We start from the raw sequence: 19,151 nt of genomic DNA on the forward strand, positions 1-19,151 counted from the left end.
CAGGTGCCCCATAAACCCCATATTCTTTAGCATTGCTTGCAAGGCTCCTCATGCCCTGGCTCCTTCCCCCTTCCCCACTGACTCTTTCCCCCTTTCCCTTCTTTCCCTACCACCAGTGCTAGCCTGGTTTTCCAGGCTGTTTCACTCCCTGGCACCCTTGTACTTGCCATGTATGTGCTCCTTGTACTTGCTCTGTCAGCAGGATTCCACACTGCTATATGCTTCCTCCATTTTGAGCACCTTCTTCCCTTGATTTACATGACATCATTCCTTCTGGACTTTGCTCATACCTCCCTGGTATTTCCCTCATTCTTTCTTGCTGGTGACTCCTCTTCTACTCAGCCTTTGTGCACCAGGCTTTCTTTCTTGCGGCTTAGTGGGGGAAAGGTCAGGTCCTGTTTTCCCCCTTAAGCCTCCTAAATTTACTGTATATTCATGGTTTACTCTAGGGATTTTTATATTTAGCAAAGGTATATAAAATCATTTCCAGTATAGCTAATCTATATTTTTCTCATAGTAATTTGGTTACCATAGTAGAATAAGGATATCTATTCACAGTTACAGCCTTTGAGAACTACCATATCAAGTCAAGAGCACTAATTTTTAGACAGTGGACTCTAGCCCCCAGGTGTACTCTCTACAGTTTGGAGTAGTATTCTCCAGTGTCGCTCTGAATACTCATTCTGCTATTGCATAAAATTATTGGGTTTTAGCAACCCCCCAAAAGGATATCCTTGCAGTTCATTGAGTAACATTTGATGTTGTCTGTATATTTTACTAAATTAAACGGAATAACTAGGTAGAAATTGGGGCAAAGTGTGATTTTTCATTTAGAAGAAAATTTTTCTTCGGAGAAATAAATTGAAATTGGTAGATGAGACTCTCAGTAGTGTTCATTACAGTCCAGGCCCCTGCTAGGAAATTATTCTGAAGAACGTAAAAAATATTTTTAAAGGAAAGAACTATTGAGTAATGAAGATGTAAACTTTTCAGTGATGAATGATGTGCTGAGTGCTTATTGTAGTAGCTCAACCTGAATAGCTTGCTCTTCCTGCTATTTCCTGGCATTCCATTTATAATACTCAAGAAGTAATCTTTGAAAGTTGTAAAGGGTTAATGCGCAAGTCTGCTGGAACTGCTACATCAATACTGAAGAAGCGCTTATGAAGAAGTAGTAATGACATTGCCAGAGTTGAATAGAACGTGTTAGCATGGAGAAAAAATTTAACCCCTAATATATTTAATCTCTGAAATGAGATTGGAATAATATTGTGATAGGCATCTTACATAATTGAGCACAAGCAGATATTTTCATTGGCATTTTATTGTTTCTAATCTTGCGTGGAACAGAAGAAATTGAGATCTGTCCCTTTAATAAAACTCTGTTTACCTAGCCTCTTCTAGTGGGAGTGGCTTAGGAACCTGTAGAGTGAGGTGTAACTACCACTTCTGCATTCTGACCGCAACCTTGGAAAGAGTGCTGGTACTACAGACCAGGAAGTGACAAATAATGTGCTTTAAACTCAATAGAACACGTCTTTCATAAGGAGAAGCCTCTCATAACACAAACAAGAAGATTGAAACAGTGATTTCACGTAGTTGTCATTAAGTATTTGGAACTCTGCTGCAGATAAAGACTGCAGAATACTTAGAACACAAAGCTTTCTGGGCCAGAAATTGATCTTCTGACTTGAGTCTTATCTGATTGCTACTTGGTTCATCTTTATTTTATTAAAGTACTCTCTGTCGGCTGAACCCAGGAGACCCTCCATTGTTTGCAGGTAGGTGGTCTGCCTTTGTTTAAAATTTAGGTTGTTTTTTTGAAACACCTTATTCAGAGAATTATTATTATTCAGAAAATTATGAATATCAGTCTGGGTATATGTTTTAATGTTTAAATATTCCACATGACTACAAATAACCACATTTTTTGTGACTTCTGACCAACTTTATAGAAAAAGTTATTTTTTTAATTTTTAATTTTTAATTTTTTTAAGATTTGTTTGAAAGATTTTATTTATTTGTCAGAGAGAGAGCATAAGCAGGCAGAGTGGCAGGCAGAGGTAGAGAGAGAAGCAGGCTCCCTGCTGGACAAGGAGCCTAATGTGGGACTCAATCCCAGGACCCTGGGATGGATCATGACCTGAGCCGAAGGCAGCAGCTTAACCGATTGAGCCACCCAGGCATCCCTAGAAAAAGTTATTTTTAACAAATTAGCAGATCTGTAAGATGGTGAATTTAGGATGGTTAAAAAAAAAAGATGGTTAACTAAATGAATTCTATTTTGTTTTCCATTAATTTATATATATGTACATACTTTATACCTTTATATAAAATAGTAAGTATATACTTTTATATTTGTATATAAAAATATACTTTATATATAAACTAATAGATTAAAAAAAGTATATTACCCTATTTACTGTTAACTTCCTGATAGTATTTGATAATATATTTTAAAATTGCATTTTTGTTGTTACTATTTTATGTCTACATTTCATGTCTTTCACTCTTGGAAAGCTGTCTGAATATTTATCATTAGTTTATCTACTTCCTTTAGTCTGTTTGGAATACTTTGATTTTTATTATTCCAGAGAAGTTTTTGTAAAAGGTTAATCTTCCATAAGTATATTGAAATTTTCTTGTTTCTCTTTATAAAGTTAACCATCCATATATGACACTAAAAGTATTTCAAAGGTAGTGTCTTTGAACGATTGAGTTATTAATATGAGCTAATTGCTATTCACAAATGGCTTTTCTGGTGTGGAAGTCAGAAAAGAAATGTGTGGGGGTATCTTTAGGATGAAGGACAGTGGTTCCTTAACTTTCTCTGCTACTAGTGATCCTTTTTATTTTTTCTTTCATGGATACTAATCTTCAAAAGACTTTGCCCACCAAACAAGTGGTGTATACTAAATAATAAAATGTTAGAACATTATTGTTTGTTAGACACACATTATTTACAATGAGAGTTTCTTATCAGCCTTAGATAACTCTTCTAGGCTAACGTAATTCAGACCCAAAGAGCCCTGACAATTACTTAGCTTGAATAACTTTATTGTAGGTAACTGTTTGGATATTTTTGATTTTTTAAAGTACTGATAATATCTGAATTTTCTTCAGCTGCTTTTGTGGAAACCCAGTAGTCTGGTTATGGCAAATTGAAAACTGGTGGTCTAAAGTGTAGAAATTTTGTTCTTATCTCTTTGAGGTTCCATGAAATATACTGAAGGTCATCTAGTGTAATGTAACAAAGATTCCATAGCCACCAGACAGGGAGAAGAAAGGAGGAAGAAGAAAACTAAGAAGTGGCAATTGTCAAAGGGAATATCAGGGAGGAATTTAAGGCATATGTATGTTTAGGCCTCATTAAATCTTCGTCTTTATTTGCTGACTTCAAATCTGACTTAATTTTTTTGACTTAAGTTTTTTACTCCAGTTAGGTGAGTAAACTGTTAAGTGACTTCTGAACAAGTTTTACTTAGGGCATCTGGATGGCTTAGTCAGTTAGGTGGCCAACTCTTGATTTTGGCTCAGGTCATGATCTCAGGGTCCTGGGATAAGCCTTGCCTGGGGGCGGGGGGGGGGGGGGGGTCCATGCTCAGAGGGGAGTCTGCTTAAGGATTCTCTCTTTCCCTTTCCCTATGCCTCTCCCCCTCCCCCTACACACATGAGTGTGTGTGCTTGCTTTCTCTAAAATAAAAATAAATAAACCTAAAGAAAAAAAAAAAGCAAGGATTACCTATGTTCTTTATGTATGTATTCTGTATTTGTATTTCCTCATTTTTCCATTTTCCCCATTCATGTCCTTCCTTCAGCTCTGCTGGAGACACTTCTCCAGTGTGTAGCCTTATCTAATACAAATATTACATGTAAATGCACAGTAATATTTCTTGCATTTAGACTTTTATAATATGTTGATTCTATTAGTACTTTAGTACTTAATAAATTATAGCCTGTCATATTTAACTTAAAAAGTCTCCCATGTTTCTTCAACTATATTTAAGTTGTTTGAGAGCAAGGAGCTTAATTTATACATTTTTTTTTATTATTATGTTCAATTAGCCTATACACTATGTCATTAGTTTTAGATGTAGTGTTCAGTGATTCATTAGTTGTGTATAACACCCAGTGCTCATCACCACACGTGCCCTCCTTAATACCATCACCTGTTTACCCCATCCCCCCACCCCCCTCCCTTCTGTAACCCTCAGTTTGGTTCCCAGAGTCCAGAGTCTCTCATGGTTTCTCGTCTTCTTTGATTTCTTTCCATTCACTTTTCCTTCCTTTCCCCTGTGGTCCTCCATGCTATTCCTTATGTTCCACATATGAGTGAAACCATATGATAATTGTCTTTTTCTGCTTGACTTATTTCACTTAGCATAATCCCCTCCAGTTCCATCCATGTCGATGCAAATGGTAGGAATCCATCGTTTCTGATGGCTGAGTAATCTTCCATTGTAGATATGAACCACACCTTCTTTATCCATTCATTTGTTGAAGGACATCTCAGCTCCTTCCAGAGTTTGGCTATTGTGGACATTGCTGCTATGAACATTGGGGTGCATGTGCCCCTCCTTTTTACCACATCTGTATCTTGGGTAAATACCTAGTGGTGCAATTGCTGGGTCATAGGATAGCTCTATTTTTAATGTCTTGAAGAACCTCCATACTGTTCTCCAGAGTGGCTGTACCAGCTTGCATTCCCACCAACAGTGCAAGAGTGTTCCTTTTTCTCCACATCCTCACCAACATTTGTTTTTTCCCATCTTACTAATTTTTGCCATTCTAACTGGTGTAAATAAATCTTTTTAAAAGATTTATTTATTTGAGAGAAAGTCAGGGTTAAGAGAATGAGTGAGGGGAGGGGCAGAGGGAGAAGCAGACTCCCTGTGGAGCAGGGAGCCCGATCTAGAACTCTCTCCCAGGACCCTCGGATCACAACTGGAGCCAAAGGCAGACGCTTAACCAACTGAGCCACCCAGTCACCCTCATTATGGTTTTGATTTGTATTTCCCTGATGGCTAGAGATGTTGAACATTTTTTCATGTGTCTGTTAGCCATTTTTATGTCTTCTTTGGAGAAGTGTCTGTTCATGTCTTCTGCCCATTTCTTGACTGGATTATTTGTGTTTTGGGTGTTGAGTTTGAGAAGTTCTTTATAGATCTTGGATACCAGCCCTTTATCTGTAATGTCATTTGCACAGTATCATCTCCTATTCTGTGGGTTTCCTCTTAGTTCTGTTGACTATTTACTTTGCTGTGGAGAAGCCTTTTATCTTGATGAAGTCTGAAAAGTCCATTTTTGCTTTCTTATACATTACTTTTGCCCTCCTTAGTCATTTAATGCAGTGATACATGTTTGTTTGGTTCTAAATAAATATTTGTTGGATGAATAAGAGAGAAGAATCTTGCCAACAGTTGCCTCAGGTATTATGTTGCCTCCCTCTACCTTGCTTAATCATGTAATTATATTAGACCTAAAATATTTATAAAAATCAGATCATTGGTTATCATACTATTATTGATTTTGTTTTGCTATGTAATGCACGAGTTTTTGGTATTAGATGATTTTAACTCTGATATGATACCTACAAAGAACAAGTTGGATTTTGTTAAAAGTAAATCAGAGAAAATACCCTGAATTCTAGCCTGTTGCCTTTCCTTTTATATTTTAGGAAAGTATAACTTAAAGTTTACTGATATACCAGGTTTTTTTTTTTTTAATATTTTATTTATTTATTTGGCAGAGCACAAGCAGGGGGAGCAGCAGGCAGAGAGAGAGGGAGAGGGGAAGGAGAAGCAGGCTACCTGCTGAGCAAAGAGCCCAATGCAGGGCTGGATCCCAGGACCTTGGGATTATGACCTGAGCCAAAGGCAGATGCTCAGTTGAGCTACCCAGGCACCCCTGATATATAAGGTTTTTTAAATGGTTGAAATATTCAGATACATTACGGGTTAAGAGGATGATTCTGAATTGATGATTCGAACTCTCAGTGTTGACCCAGTGGTCACAGCAGAGGGTTGGATTATAGAATTTAAATTTCACATTGGTTATTGTCTGATATTGTGAACAAACCATTCTACGAAAAGACCATTTTAAACATCTTACTTCCCATTTACAGTAGTTATTATGTTACACACTTTAAAATCAGCATTTTATCAACTCCCACTATCAATCCTGTTGGATAAGTTTTGTTGACACATTTTTTTTTTTTTTTACAGATACAGAAAACTGACATCTAGAAAGGTCAAATAACTACCAAAGTTACACATTTAGAATCTGCACAACAGATCATTTTGACTTCAGAATTCATGTTTTGAATCACTGTGTTATCCTAGCCTATCTTTTCCAATACTCAGTGTAATTTTTCTGTCCTTTTAGAACTTGACCAGACAGGAATTCTGGCAGCTGCTCCAGCAGAACTATGGCAATGAGCTAGGCTTAAATGCTGAAGAGATGGAAAACTTGTCTCTGTCGATCGAGGATAATGCACAGCCAAGGTAGAGCAAAATGTTTTGAAATTTCACGATTTATTAATCATGAATTCTAGCAGAATTATTTTAGACTTTACTAATTTAGAATTTCTATTAATTCACCCTTGGGTAGAATTTGCCTCTTTGTTCTCTGTAGTGGAATGCAGTGAAAGGCGAGGACAGTGAGTAGTAGTGCTAAATTGCAAAAGCAAATATAGGACATATAAGGAAATGTCAATTTTGTAACTGTGTCATTTAGGAATACTTAAAGTGTGGTTTTAGTAAAGCTTTTTCTTAAGGATCTGGAGAAGTACCTAGTGACATCTCTGATCTTACAGATAACAATAAAATAAATTAGCTGGTAGATATTTTGAGGGATACAAAGATAATATGATGTTTCCTTGAGAAAACCCTAGTGTGGTGTTTGACATGTAGTTGGTACTCAATAAATATTGAGTGCATTAATGAAAGGGACTGATGGTACTGTGGGGAATGCAAATGATTATAATACGAGGTTGAAAATAATAAAGGCCAAGAGTAGCAATAGATAATGTGATAAAGAAATTCAGAGATGAGAGAGGTAATTTTTGACAGGTGGGTATCCACTGGGAAGAGTGGACATTTTTATTAGCCTGTGCAAATAAAAGTACATTTTGTCCAATGGTAATTGAGGCCATAGCAGTAAAAACAACTAGGGATAATACATTAAAATTCTATAGTAGACATTATAAGTGAGAGAAGCAAATGAACGGAGCAAGTCACCGAAGACCACATATCGTATGATTCCATTTGTATGAGATGGAATCCAGAATGAGTAGAGCTATAGGGACAGAAAGATTAGTAGTTGCCAGAGGCTGGGAGGAAGGGGGAATGGGGAGTGATTGCTAATGGGTACAGGATTTCTTTTTGGGGATGAACATATTCTAAAACTAGACAGTGGTGATCATGATTGTGCAACTCTGTAACCACTGTATTGTACACTTTAAATGGGTGAATTTTATGGTACATGAATTATATCTTAATCAAACTCTTACTTAAACATTCTATAGCAAATAAATCTTAATATAGAAAGCTTTCAGAAGTCCACCATGTACACAATTTTTCCTTTATTTAGGTAGCCTTCTAGTTATGCTGATCTTCTTTATACCATTTCAGCTCAGCATCAATATTTTAGTCTTTTTTTTAATGTGGTTGCACATGCATATTTTATTAGTCTTCTGTAAAGTTAAAAATTTCCATTGTACTCTTCTTGTAAAGTTTACTAGTCTCTCTTAGGTCTTGGAGCTGTGTAGAAAGACAATTGACATAATGCAGAGATCCTTGGATTATGATGGAGAAGATCTGGGTTCTAGTCTGGACTTGGCCACCAAGTAGCTGCGCTACCTCAAACCAATCTTCTCGTCTTTTTGATCCTCACTTGACTCATCTCTGAAATTAGGCAGTTCAACTCGATGAGCTCCAGGGTCCCTGCCAACTCAAGGAGTTTCTAGTCTTTAAAGAAGAAGAGACTGAATATTTTTGAGTGGATTCTTTATATCCTCTAAGGTTCAGCTTTTTGAAGTCACCAGAGAGGCTGCTGTTGTCTTCTGGGGATTGAGTGCTTTCTCAGAGACTTTGTAGCCAGATCCTCATCCCCCTTTTCCTTTTCCCTTTCTTCCCACTTCCTGAAAGAAGTGTATCTGTCTCAAACCTTTATTTCCTCAGCTATTCTGTCTTCATCTTCATTTTCATTTTCTCTATCACTATCCCTCCTTTTTCCTTTCTGGATTTCTCCGCAGTTCACTCCCTTCTGTAAAATCCTTACATGCAGATACTCATTTGCTGAACTAGTCTCCAAGGGGCCATTTTTCTTGTTGGGTCCCCTCAACCTTGCCATTTTGCCTGGCCAAGAGTGACTTGGTGGCAGATCTAAGTGTTATTTGGGTGGGATAGAATAGGGGTGTTCCTCGGGAAGACATGGCTGAAGATGTTAGGCTGCTACTTTATTTTAGAAGAGCTTTAAGTCTCTATGTAAGCAAAGATTTCATTGGAATAATTGCTTAGTAAGTTTGAGACTTAGACATTAGATCAGTTGTACTCCTTTTATGTTTCTTAGATTTTCCTTTCTTTCTTTTTTTTTTTTTAAAGATTTTATTTATTTATTTGACAGAGAGAGATCACAAGCAGGCAGAGAGGCAGGCAGAGAGAGAGGAGGAAGCAGGTTCCCCGCTGAGCAGAGAGCCCTGATGCGATGTGGGGCTCCATCTCAGGACTCTGAGATCATGACCTGAGCTGAAGGCAGCGGCTTAACCCACTGAGCCACCCAGGCACCCCAGATTTTCCTTTCTTTATGCTCTTCCCTAATTGAGGAAAAGTAGGTCTCAGCACATTTGTTAGAGTCACGTTCCTAGGGCCATATGAAAGCTGTTCCTTAAACTTTATTCTTAGGAAGGAGAAGAGCAAGAAGATGGGCATGGACTGATTGATGGGGTCTGTGCTCAGATATTGGGAGCTCCCCCTTCTGGGAGGGACTCACCACCTCAGCTGGAAGTGAATCAGAAGGAAGGAGATCTGAAACTACGTTCTGGAGTTGACTGGCATCCAACTCAGACCCCTGCCCTGCACCTTTCAAAGCTTTGTGGTGGTTCATAACTGAAATTTAAACAAGCTATAATATTCATTGTATTAACTGTTGTTACAGCCGCTTTACTTGGTTAATTTTTTAATGGTTTCTGAAATTTATCAAATCCCATGTGAGCATATTTTGTTTTTAGAAATAAAGTCAACCTGCATGTGATTTAAGAAGATGGCCTTGTTATAAGTAGGGCTTATTTGTTACATTACAAACACCCATTTGTTGTCAAAATGCTTTATAATAGCAAAGGACCTCAGTGGGGAGACTGAATCACTTATTTGTGTGGAATTGACCTCGATTATGTTCTATAATGATGTGTTTCTTACAGAAGTCCAGGAAGAAGTAGCTTGGATGACTGTGGCGAGAGAGATGAAAAATTTTCCAAGTCCATCAGTTTTACCCGAGAATCAGTTAATCGGGTTTCAGAAGCAGAGTCAATTGATGGAAATCCACCAAAGGTTAGTGCACGATATCCCTTTTAAAATATATCTGATGCTGCCATGTGTTAATCATAATGCAAGATCAAGTAAAAATATACTATACAAAATGTTTAAAAATTTAAGGTGTCAGGCTGCTCCTTTGTCTTAGGAGAAAGGTTTTAAGTCTATAAGTAGCAGAGATTATAAGGGAATAATGTGTGGTTTTGTTCAGAGCTGGATATGGTGCATAACTACTAGTCAGTTTCCTGAGCATTAGTTTCCAAGGGGGATAGATGTCATTAAAAATATAATAAGGTAGAGTATTTTTGTAGTTAGCAGATTTTTCAGATTAAGTGGTAGGAAAAATCTCTTTTGAAAGGGAAGATGAGAACCCTGTGCCACATGCTTGAATAACAGGAGGTGCTTCTTAAGTTGACTCTGAAAGCAGGCACATCAGGTTAATTCACGTTACTTAGCTTCTTCTTTTATTTTTTCAAGTATCATTATAAGCACATTGCTTTCTTTTTTTTAATTTCAATGAATTTCTATCATTTTAGTCATTATTTATTTTTTTAAATGCTCATTTTGTCTCCTCTGCCAATGGGAGCCCCTTCAGGTTGGCTGCTTTTTAAAATTTTTTTAAAGATTTTATTTATTTGACACAGAGAGAGAGAGATCACAAGTAGGCAGAGAGGCAGGCAGAGAGAGGGAGTGGGGGGAGCAGGCTCCCCGCTGAGCAGAGAACCCAATGTGGGGCTCCATTCCAGAACCCTGAGATCATGACCTGAGCTGAAGGCAGAAGCTTAACCCACTGAGCCACACAGGTGCCCTTGCTTTGTTTTTTTGAAATGATCAGTAATCTTTGATGGCTTCCTTTCTTTCTATCACAATAATGTAACCTAGGCACACTTTGTACACTTACTGTCCCAGACTCAGTATCAGCCATTTTCCTAATGGGCCACAGTTCTTCATGAAGGATGGTATTTGGAGACCACATTCTGAGTGCTGAGAGGGCTCCTATGGTAAGGATTTCGTTCTGCTGATTGTGGATGCAAATCTGGGCTGCACCAGAATTTCTTGGTTTAAAGCAGAGAGTTGCTTTCAAATCCTGCCTCTGCCACTTGCTACCTGAATGCCGTTAAAGAAGTCAACTTAATTACTTCACATTTCTATGCTTTTGTTTTCTCAGTTATAAGATGAAGACAGTAATACCCCATAGGGTTTTTGTTTTTTGTTTTTTGTTTTTTTATAAGATTTTATTTATTTATTTGACAGACAGATCACAAGTAGGCAGAGAGGCAGGCAGAGAGAGAGGAGGAAGCAGGCTCCCCGCTGAGCAGAGAGCCCGATGCGGGGCTCGATCCCAGGACCCTGGGATCACGACCTGAGCTGAAGGCAGAGGCTTTAATCCACTGAGCCACCCAGGCGCCCCGGGTTTTTTTTTTTAATAAGGATTAAATGAATTAATATATGTGAAAGTGCTTTGAACTATCCCTAATACACATTAAGTATTCAATAACCATAAGCTGTTATTTCAAGGTGAATCTGCATGTAGCCAGTGAGGGCCTTTTTCTATCTTCTCACTTGGAGCCAACCAGCATCTGTGAATAAGTGTCGGGAAAACATTGAAACAGAATATGTAAAGTCCATCAAGTTATAAGCTTGTTTCAGGCAACTGACATGCATCTATCCCAGTCTGAATTTGTATTGTGGATTTCTTGCAAAACTATTCATCTAGAGACCCTTAGGAACTTACTACCGATATATGGGAAGTGATTCTGGGTGCTAATCTCTTTATATGTTCTCGTGGAGAAAGCCAAACCACTCAATTTTAGAGAGGTAACAGGATAGGACATTTCTTGCAATCTCCTGATCCTTTTACAAAAGCCTGACTTTGAGGACTGGATTCTCAAAACTAGTAATCTTGAGTCTTTCTTACTACCTACTGCCTTGATATTGTCTTCTGTACCTGGCTCTTAGAATAGTTAATCCTTTGGGTCTTGCTTCTAGTTTTGTCCCTGAAGGATGTCATATTTCCTTTAAGGAAAGAGAGTGGAATATAGAGGAAGGTGTTAATATTTTAAGATTGACCATACGTTCATTGATGTTTCCTATAGATGTCTTCAGGTTATAGAATACAAGTAACATGGAAGTTCACTCCTTTTTTTAAAAGGGTTTTTTTTTTTTAAGATTTTATTTATTTGACAGATGGAGATCACAAGTAGGCAGAGAGGCAGGCAGAGAGAGAGGAAGAAGCAGGCTCCCCGCTGAGCAGAGAGCCTGTAGCGGGGCTTGATCCAGGACCCTGAGATCATGACCTGAGCCGAAGGCAGAGGCTTTAACCCACTGAGCCACCCAGGCGTCCCTTTTTAAAAGATTTTATTTATTTATTTGACAAAGAGAGACACAGTGAGAGGAACACAAGGAGGGGGAGTGGGAGAGAGGGAAGCAGACTTCCTGCTGAGTAGGGGGTCTGATGCAGGGCTTGATCCCAGGACCTGAGCCCAAGGCAGATGCTTTAAGGACTTAGCCACCCAGGCACCCCCAACTCCTTTTTTTTTTCATTCAAGAACAGTATAATGAAATTCTCAGAGGTCAGAAAATATCATATGTCACTTACTTCATGTCATTTTTATTTCCTAGAAAGTTGGAAATACAAAAAGTGAAAATTATAATTTTATTTATTTATTTTTAAAAATATTTTATTTATTTATTTGACAGAGAGAGAGATCACAAGTAGTCAGAGAGGCAGGCAGAGAGAGAGAGGGCGAAGCAGGCTCCCTGCTAAGCAGAGAGCCTGATGCGGGGCTCGATCCCAGGACCCTGAGATCATGACCCGAGCCGTAGGCAGAGGCTTTAACCGACTGAGCCACCCAGGTGCCCTGAAAATAGTATTTTTAAAACATTTTAAGATGAAATATAGCTTCCTTAAGTTATAAAATTAATATTCTTTGGAAAATCCAGGAAATACAAAAAAGAATACAAAGAAATAAAAATTGTGTAGCTACCAACCACTCAAAAATAGTGGCTTACTTTTCCTGAAATTATCTGTTTATATTCTTTATAATAGGAGCCATATCTCAATTACAAACAACAGGAGAAATATGTATGGAAGGTTACTGTGTTTAGCATCTGCTGAAGAGGTTCTGGGTCAGCTAGTAAGCATGTTGCTTTGTAGTGTGGAACTCCCAAATAAATCAAGACTTAATTTTGGCAGTAATCTGTGCTTAGAGAGTCAGTCCTTTGACTAGGGTAGTATAATCCTTTCATTAATTGTATCTTGGGTCCCAGTTGTTATTCTGCTCTCTGAGTGGCTGATAGAAACCTGTTTCCTCCTTGGAGCCTAGTGCTGCTCAAAGATCTCATGGGGCAGGTTAGAAATAATGTTCTCTTTCATCTGTTTACACACAGATAATGCAAGAAGGTACTTTGCTGTATAGTTTGTATTTTTATACTGTTTTATTAAACCCAATTATAATATAGTCCTACTTGAATAATAACATAGCAATAGCATTCAGACTTTAATGCCTAATATTAAATTTATTATAGAAATGATGTGTCTTGATTAAACCACCCCAGAAAGTACAGATAGTATCAATATGGAATATCTTTTAATGCCCAATTCCTTAATCCCTTAACAGCAAAGCCAACTGTGTTCTTTCAAGTTTGCTATGAAATTAATGTTTCCTATTAATTCAGTCTCCTCTACTGTACTCTTATGTGACTTTTATCTTTCTATTTTCTTTCCCTTTTCTCTGTAGTTACAGGTCTTGAGAATGGGGGAGTTCTCTTCCTTGAGATGATGGGGCAGGTATTGTCTGGGAACTCTAATTGGATTTGATTCCTCTCCCTTACCTACCCCAAAGAACCTGCTCTTCCATTATTTTTGTCCTCTGCTACCTTTTCCCTTCTGCTTAAGTGATTCACATGATGTTAACTGTGAGTTCTTTTTATATGATACTATTCATAAATTTATTGTTCATTACTATGTAAGTATATTATAAGATAATATATTACTAGTTATCAATATTTTATGGACTATATTGGAAGTGTGATGTAAAAATAACATATTTTCCAAAGAGCTGCATTTCAAAGCATTTTTGTTTTTAAAGATTCCTCCTTAAAAATCTAAGCCAATGATCTGTTTTTTAAATTGGATTATTTGCCTTTTAGGGGCTAGAGAAAGAGGAACCCCAAAATGAGAAACAGTGGAAAAAGAGTCCTTTACTAACTTCAGAAAAGAGATTAAGCAGAGTACCATCAAAATCACTGGACTTGAATAAAAATGAATATCTTTCTCTGGATAAAAGCAGCACCTCAGATTCTGTTGATGAAGGTAGAGAATTTCTTACAAATTTTAATAAAATTTCAGTTGTGTCTTTTAGTGTTTATATTTGTATTGGGTGAGTACAGAATGAGGATTTAGTTGTATTAGACACATTCTCACTCTATAAAGAACCAAAGGAAAGGTGGAAGTTAATAGAAAATAGGGGAAAGAAGTTGCTAGGTCTAACCTATCTCCACTTTTCAGAAGGTTGGAATTTAGAGATCTCCATCACATGTAACTTTTAGAATTTTAGGCCTTGAGTCAATGAAGATGACACAGTAGCAACGGAAAAGCAAATCTAAGTAAAAACCTGCATTGTGTTCTAGACACCATAATTGGACTTTACTTTCATTACTGACAAAAAAGAAAAAAGGAAGGAAAAAAAGAGAGAGATACAAAAGTAGAGAATTGTTTAAAAGAAACTTCATAAGAAATCATGGTCTCTCTGCCTTCTCTAAGTTAATAGCTGGGGCTTATCATACTTATTAAGTGTGCATTTTAAGGAACCTTTTTTTTGTTTGTTTGTTTTTAAACTGTTAAATTGTTGACACATCTGAAGTCCGTGAAGTGGGGAGACATGGGGAAAGATACAGAAGAGTGACTACTTTCCAATTTCAGGAAAGAGAACAATGCCAGTGGATTTTGCTCTGTCCATTTTCTGACCAGCAATGCTCAGGATATTAACAATGGGGACATTGTAGTGGTTTGGATCTATGGGATATGATTGCATTTGCTAGTCCAGCTACAGCACAGATGAGACTTGGTGTGGGAACCCCTGAAGCTTTTATTATAGTGAAAACCAAATCCATGAAGAGCAAAACTGAATCCAAGTCAAATCTAAAATCAAATCCAAATCTAAAAGCAAACCAAGACCAAATCTATGAAAACGAAATCGGAATCAACTTTGGTTTGGGAACACTGTATCAAGGATCTTTAATGAAAACTAAATCTATTGCTTTTAAATACATAAATAAAAATTCAGTAGTTTCTAAACATCACAGAATGCATTAAGAAGACGGTTGTTGAGTTCTTTTGAAAAGATAGTTGAGAGGTTTTTTAAAAAAAAGATTCAGCTCCATGAATGACAAGACTCTCTTAGTGTCCTTACCATTCATGCTTTGGTATGCAGCCCTGTGAATTAGTAATCTGCTTGGCTGAACCTCTGACTTTAGGAAGATCTACTCTGGCACCCAGTGGCCAGATAGGTAAGTGACGCCAAAACAGGGATTTATTTTCCTCCTCTCTTACCTGCTCTTTCATAAGAATGGTCCTTAAAAAGAAGTTTGCTTATTGATCCTATCAAATTAACATTAATGATAAGCTTCATAAAGGATAATACTAAATCTCATATAAGATGCATTCCTATCTAGAAATTAAGATGAGCAGTAGTGTAGCTGCTGTATTGCATGTGAGCCCCGATCCCATTTCATCCCTTACTGGCATCCCTGTAAAGACTGGTTTTACAGCAGTAAGACCTTACATGTAACATTGGGCCTTCTTTTGTGGAGGTTTTCTTTAAGGTGCATGGGATGGCTTCTTTCTTATTAGATTATCATTACATAATACATCAAGTACTTGTATTGTTTTCACTAAGCAGATTCCAAAATCTCAGGCTTATCAGACATATTTAAGTACATATTATAATGAATTTTTTAAAAAAAATTTTCTGGAAGTTGTGAGGTTATGAAGACACTTGAAATCCGTGATCTGAGGAAAATAAGAAAGGTCCAAAGAAGTAAACCATCCCAGGAAATTTGTCTGTGGATTTAAAGGGTAGATGGCAGATTATTTTAAACCCAACATCATTTTATTTAAAATGATAGTATTTTGATCTACCCTTGTGAGCATTCTGCCTGACAAAATGAGAGGATTTCCCTTTTTCCTCTTTTCTGCCACCGATAGATTGTAATCTTTGGGAGGGGGGCACTGGACCATTTTGAAGTAGAGACTCCCTCTAGGCTCATGTATCCCTGAGCGGAATCTGCACAGCAGAGCATCATGGAATATCTCACAGAGGGACCGGAAACAACTAGTTCAGTCCCTTTGATGTGGAGTTTAATTGAAGCCCATATCAGGAAACTTAGCCTAGAATCTGCTTTGACTGGCTTCTTTTTTAAATGTTCTTACTCTATGGTAGGCAGCTTAGAACCCACCAAGATCGAATGGTGCCTTTTTGGGGATATTTCTGTCCTTCTGGAAATATGTTCTGGGCTGCCACCTCCTGAACAAAATGCTAAGCATTGTGTTTTAATCTGTTAAACCATAGACAAACTTAAAAATTTGACATGTAATATTTCACAGAATAAGAGGTAGAACTGTCTTTATCTGGAATGTTGTTGCTGATAATCTTTCTTCAGCTTATTTTTTTTTTTTTAAAGATTTATTTATTTGACAGAGAGAAATCACAAGTAGACAGAGAGGCAGCCAGAGAGAGAGAGAGGGAAGCAGGCTCCCTGCTGAGCAGAGAGCCCGATGCGGGACTCGATCCCAGGACCCTGAGATCATGACCTGAGCCGAAGGCAGCGGCTTAATCCACTGAGCCACCCAGGCGCCCTTTTCTTCAGCTTATTAACTACATTTCCAGTTTTGGGTAGAGGTTCAGAGCCTATGAGAAGGTACTAGGGGTTTCCTGGTAGGTGAAGATGAGTTGACACAGTGTATCCATATCTACCATTATAAGGAAATTATGGCCATATTTTCGGTCATGATAATATTTTTGTTGCTGTTAGGATTTACTTCTTCACCTGCCCTGCTCTCTCATGTCATGGATAGTCTGTAAAACCTTTGCCCCAGGAGGTAGAGCCTTGAGTGGAAGCTGACAAGCTGGCTGATGGCGTGAGACACTTGGGCTGTGTCGTGACAGTTAAGTTTAATTGTATATAGCTAGGATTAGAACGTGGGACAGGATTCCCTAACCAAAATCACATATGTTGAGAATGGAAGCTACATTAGAATAGCAAAATTAGAATCCATGACCTATAGCTGACAGAATAGGATGAACTGGAAAGTCAAGCAAAGAAAAGCAGGAATCAAATATCACGTGATGCTTATTGATAACTAAAGGTGAGGACAAGTAGACCTCTGGAGAAAGCTGAGAAAAAGCCATGAAAATAGTCTAGCACATCAGGGAAGCCGCCATGAGACTAAACCAGGTAACCCTGACATAGTTACCTGAGTCAGGTTTTTGAGCAACACTCTCAAATTGAACTTGGGTTTTCAGATGCAAAGAAAGCCTTCAATTTGAGTCTAGAAGACAGCCGGTCACCAGTTTTTAGAAGTTAGAGGATATAACAAATTGTGTGTCCTTAGTTACTCAAACTCCAAATCATCTGCTGTTCTTGCATATTTATCTTGTACATTTTTCGTGAACCCTTTAAACATCATCAACATATGTTTTTTTCCTTTATGCCCGTATCCTTCTCATATTTATTTGTCTGTCTCACTCTTCCCATCATTCCCACTGGCCACTTTCAAACTGATAGGTTTAAAGAAGAAATATTTCTTCTTTATTGGAAATAGTAACCTACCACCAGGTTGAGTGGTGTTCCTTTCCCTATTTGATACACTGCTTCCTAGCTTCATACGTTACAGCAATATTATTGGTGATATTACTTGGACAGGAGGCTTTAAAGTACTGTGTATGTCATAAATAAATAATCCCAGGTGGAAATAGTTTATTTCATGTCCTTATTTCTTTGAATTAATTTACATACAAAGGTATTATTAATTTCTAGAGTAGTACCATGAATTCTATTTTGTCAGTCATAATACAGAACAATTTATCTAATAATGGAGTTTAAGTGAAATATTGAAAATATGTTAAAATGACTATATGAGTGTAATTTTCTTTCCTTCATAAATAGAACAAGAAACTTACTTTTGAAAAATTGCAGTTTGAGAACTCCTTAGAGAAATGAATGCTTCTAGGGCTGAGGTGGGGAATACACAAAATGAGGCTGGAGTTTTCTCTGGGGCCAGAAATAAAGAAATGCTAAAAAAAAAAAAGAAAAGTATCAAAAGGGCATAGGAGTCAACCTGAAAGAGCTCCTAAAAATAAATAATGATAGCACTGGATTATAACCTAAAGTATAAAATAACTACTCATGAGCCCATACTGTTATAAATGATCGAATAAATATGTAAATGGGGGAGAAAGCACAAGTCTTCCTTACAGAGTTTTAAATAATATACATAGATACTCCCCTTTCTAGGAGGTGGAACTTAGTTCTCTTGAGGGTGGGTTGAACTTAGTGACTCATTTGTAGCAAACAGAACATGGAAAGGTGAGCATGGTAACTTTACCATGGAAGAACCTCCCACACGGCACCTTAACCAAGTGATCATGGGTACCGTTATCATAAATCACACTGATAGCCTGGATCCCCTGAATTTGCTAAGAAGGGCACTTCACCTCTGTGGGCATTCTTCCCCAAATCCACAACCCCAGTCTAATCATGAAAAAACAGACAAACCCAAACTGAGGGACAGTCTACAAAATACATGACCAGGGTTCCTCAAGTGTGTAAGGCCATTAAAAAACAAGGAAAGCATGAGGGACTATAACAATTGGAGAAGACAAGAGAGATAAACAATTAAATGCAAAGTGACATTTTGGATTGGATACTTGTACAGAAAAAGGACATTACTGGGAAAGGGTGGGAATAATACCTAGTGTCATTAATTGTAAATCAAAAATCATTCAAGATAAAAAGCTAACAAACATGGTTGTAAAATGATAGTCCTATAAATAAAAATTGATTCGAAGGTACTTTTTTTTTTTTTTAGCATCCTCAGTATTTATTAAAAATAGTAATTTAAGGGGCATCTGGGTGGCTCAGTGGGTTAAAGCCTCCGCCTTCGGCTCGGGTAATGATCCCAGAGTCCTGGGATCGAGCCCCGCATCGGGCTCTCTGCTCAGCAGGGAGCCTGCTTCCCTCTCTCTCTCTGTCTACTTGTGATCTCTCTCTCTGTCAAATAAATAAATAAAATCTTAAAAAAAAATTAATACTTATATGCCTAGTACATGATATATACAGTTGTTTAAAATTGACATGGTCCCTACTCACATGGAACTTGGACTCTTCTTCAGGAGAGAGGCAATAAACAAGTCAATAAGCCAATAAAGATGTAATTACAAATCAGGATAAGATCTGAGGGAAACGAGCGGGATCAATAGAAGCACCTGTACTAGTTCGCTTTCTTTGTGAATATATGAATTATTTTTACAATGAGCATATATTCTATTTCAGAAAAAGCTATTTCTCAAGCCTAATTGGGTAGTTATCTTGCAAAACCTTAGTGCCTTACCTCGTTTC

At 37.6% G+C, this 19,151-nt stretch overlaps 1 protein-coding gene across 5 annotated transcripts in view; it reads left to right on the forward strand.

The window, feature by feature from the left end:
* Positions 1-19,151, forward strand: part of GRAMD1C (GRAM domain containing 1C) — a 90,934-nt gene that overhangs the window by 48,752 nt on the left and 23,031 nt on the right. For 4 of the 5 annotated variants that reach the window (XM_045088405.1, XM_004761415.3, XM_013060948.2 and 1 more), the window contains 3 exons: positions 6,385-6,503; positions 9,419-9,548; positions 13,683-13,845. In XM_045088405.1, the coding sequence (XP_044944340.1) occupies positions 6,385-6,503; positions 9,419-9,548; positions 13,683-13,845 (412 nt within the window). Of the gene's footprint in view, positions 1-1,440; positions 1,782-6,384; positions 6,504-9,418; positions 9,549-13,682; positions 13,846-19,151 lie in introns of those variants that run through there. The other variant, XM_013060946.2, reaches the window with a different exon arrangement.

Source organism: Mustela putorius, unplaced genomic scaffold, assembly GCF_011764305.1.
Source record: "Mustela putorius furo isolate JIRA1106 unplaced genomic scaffold, ASM1176430v1.1 tig00003834_pilon_pilon_pilon, whole genome shotgun sequence".
Taxonomy (NCBI): Eukaryota; Metazoa; Chordata; class Mammalia; order Carnivora; family Mustelidae; genus Mustela; species Mustela putorius.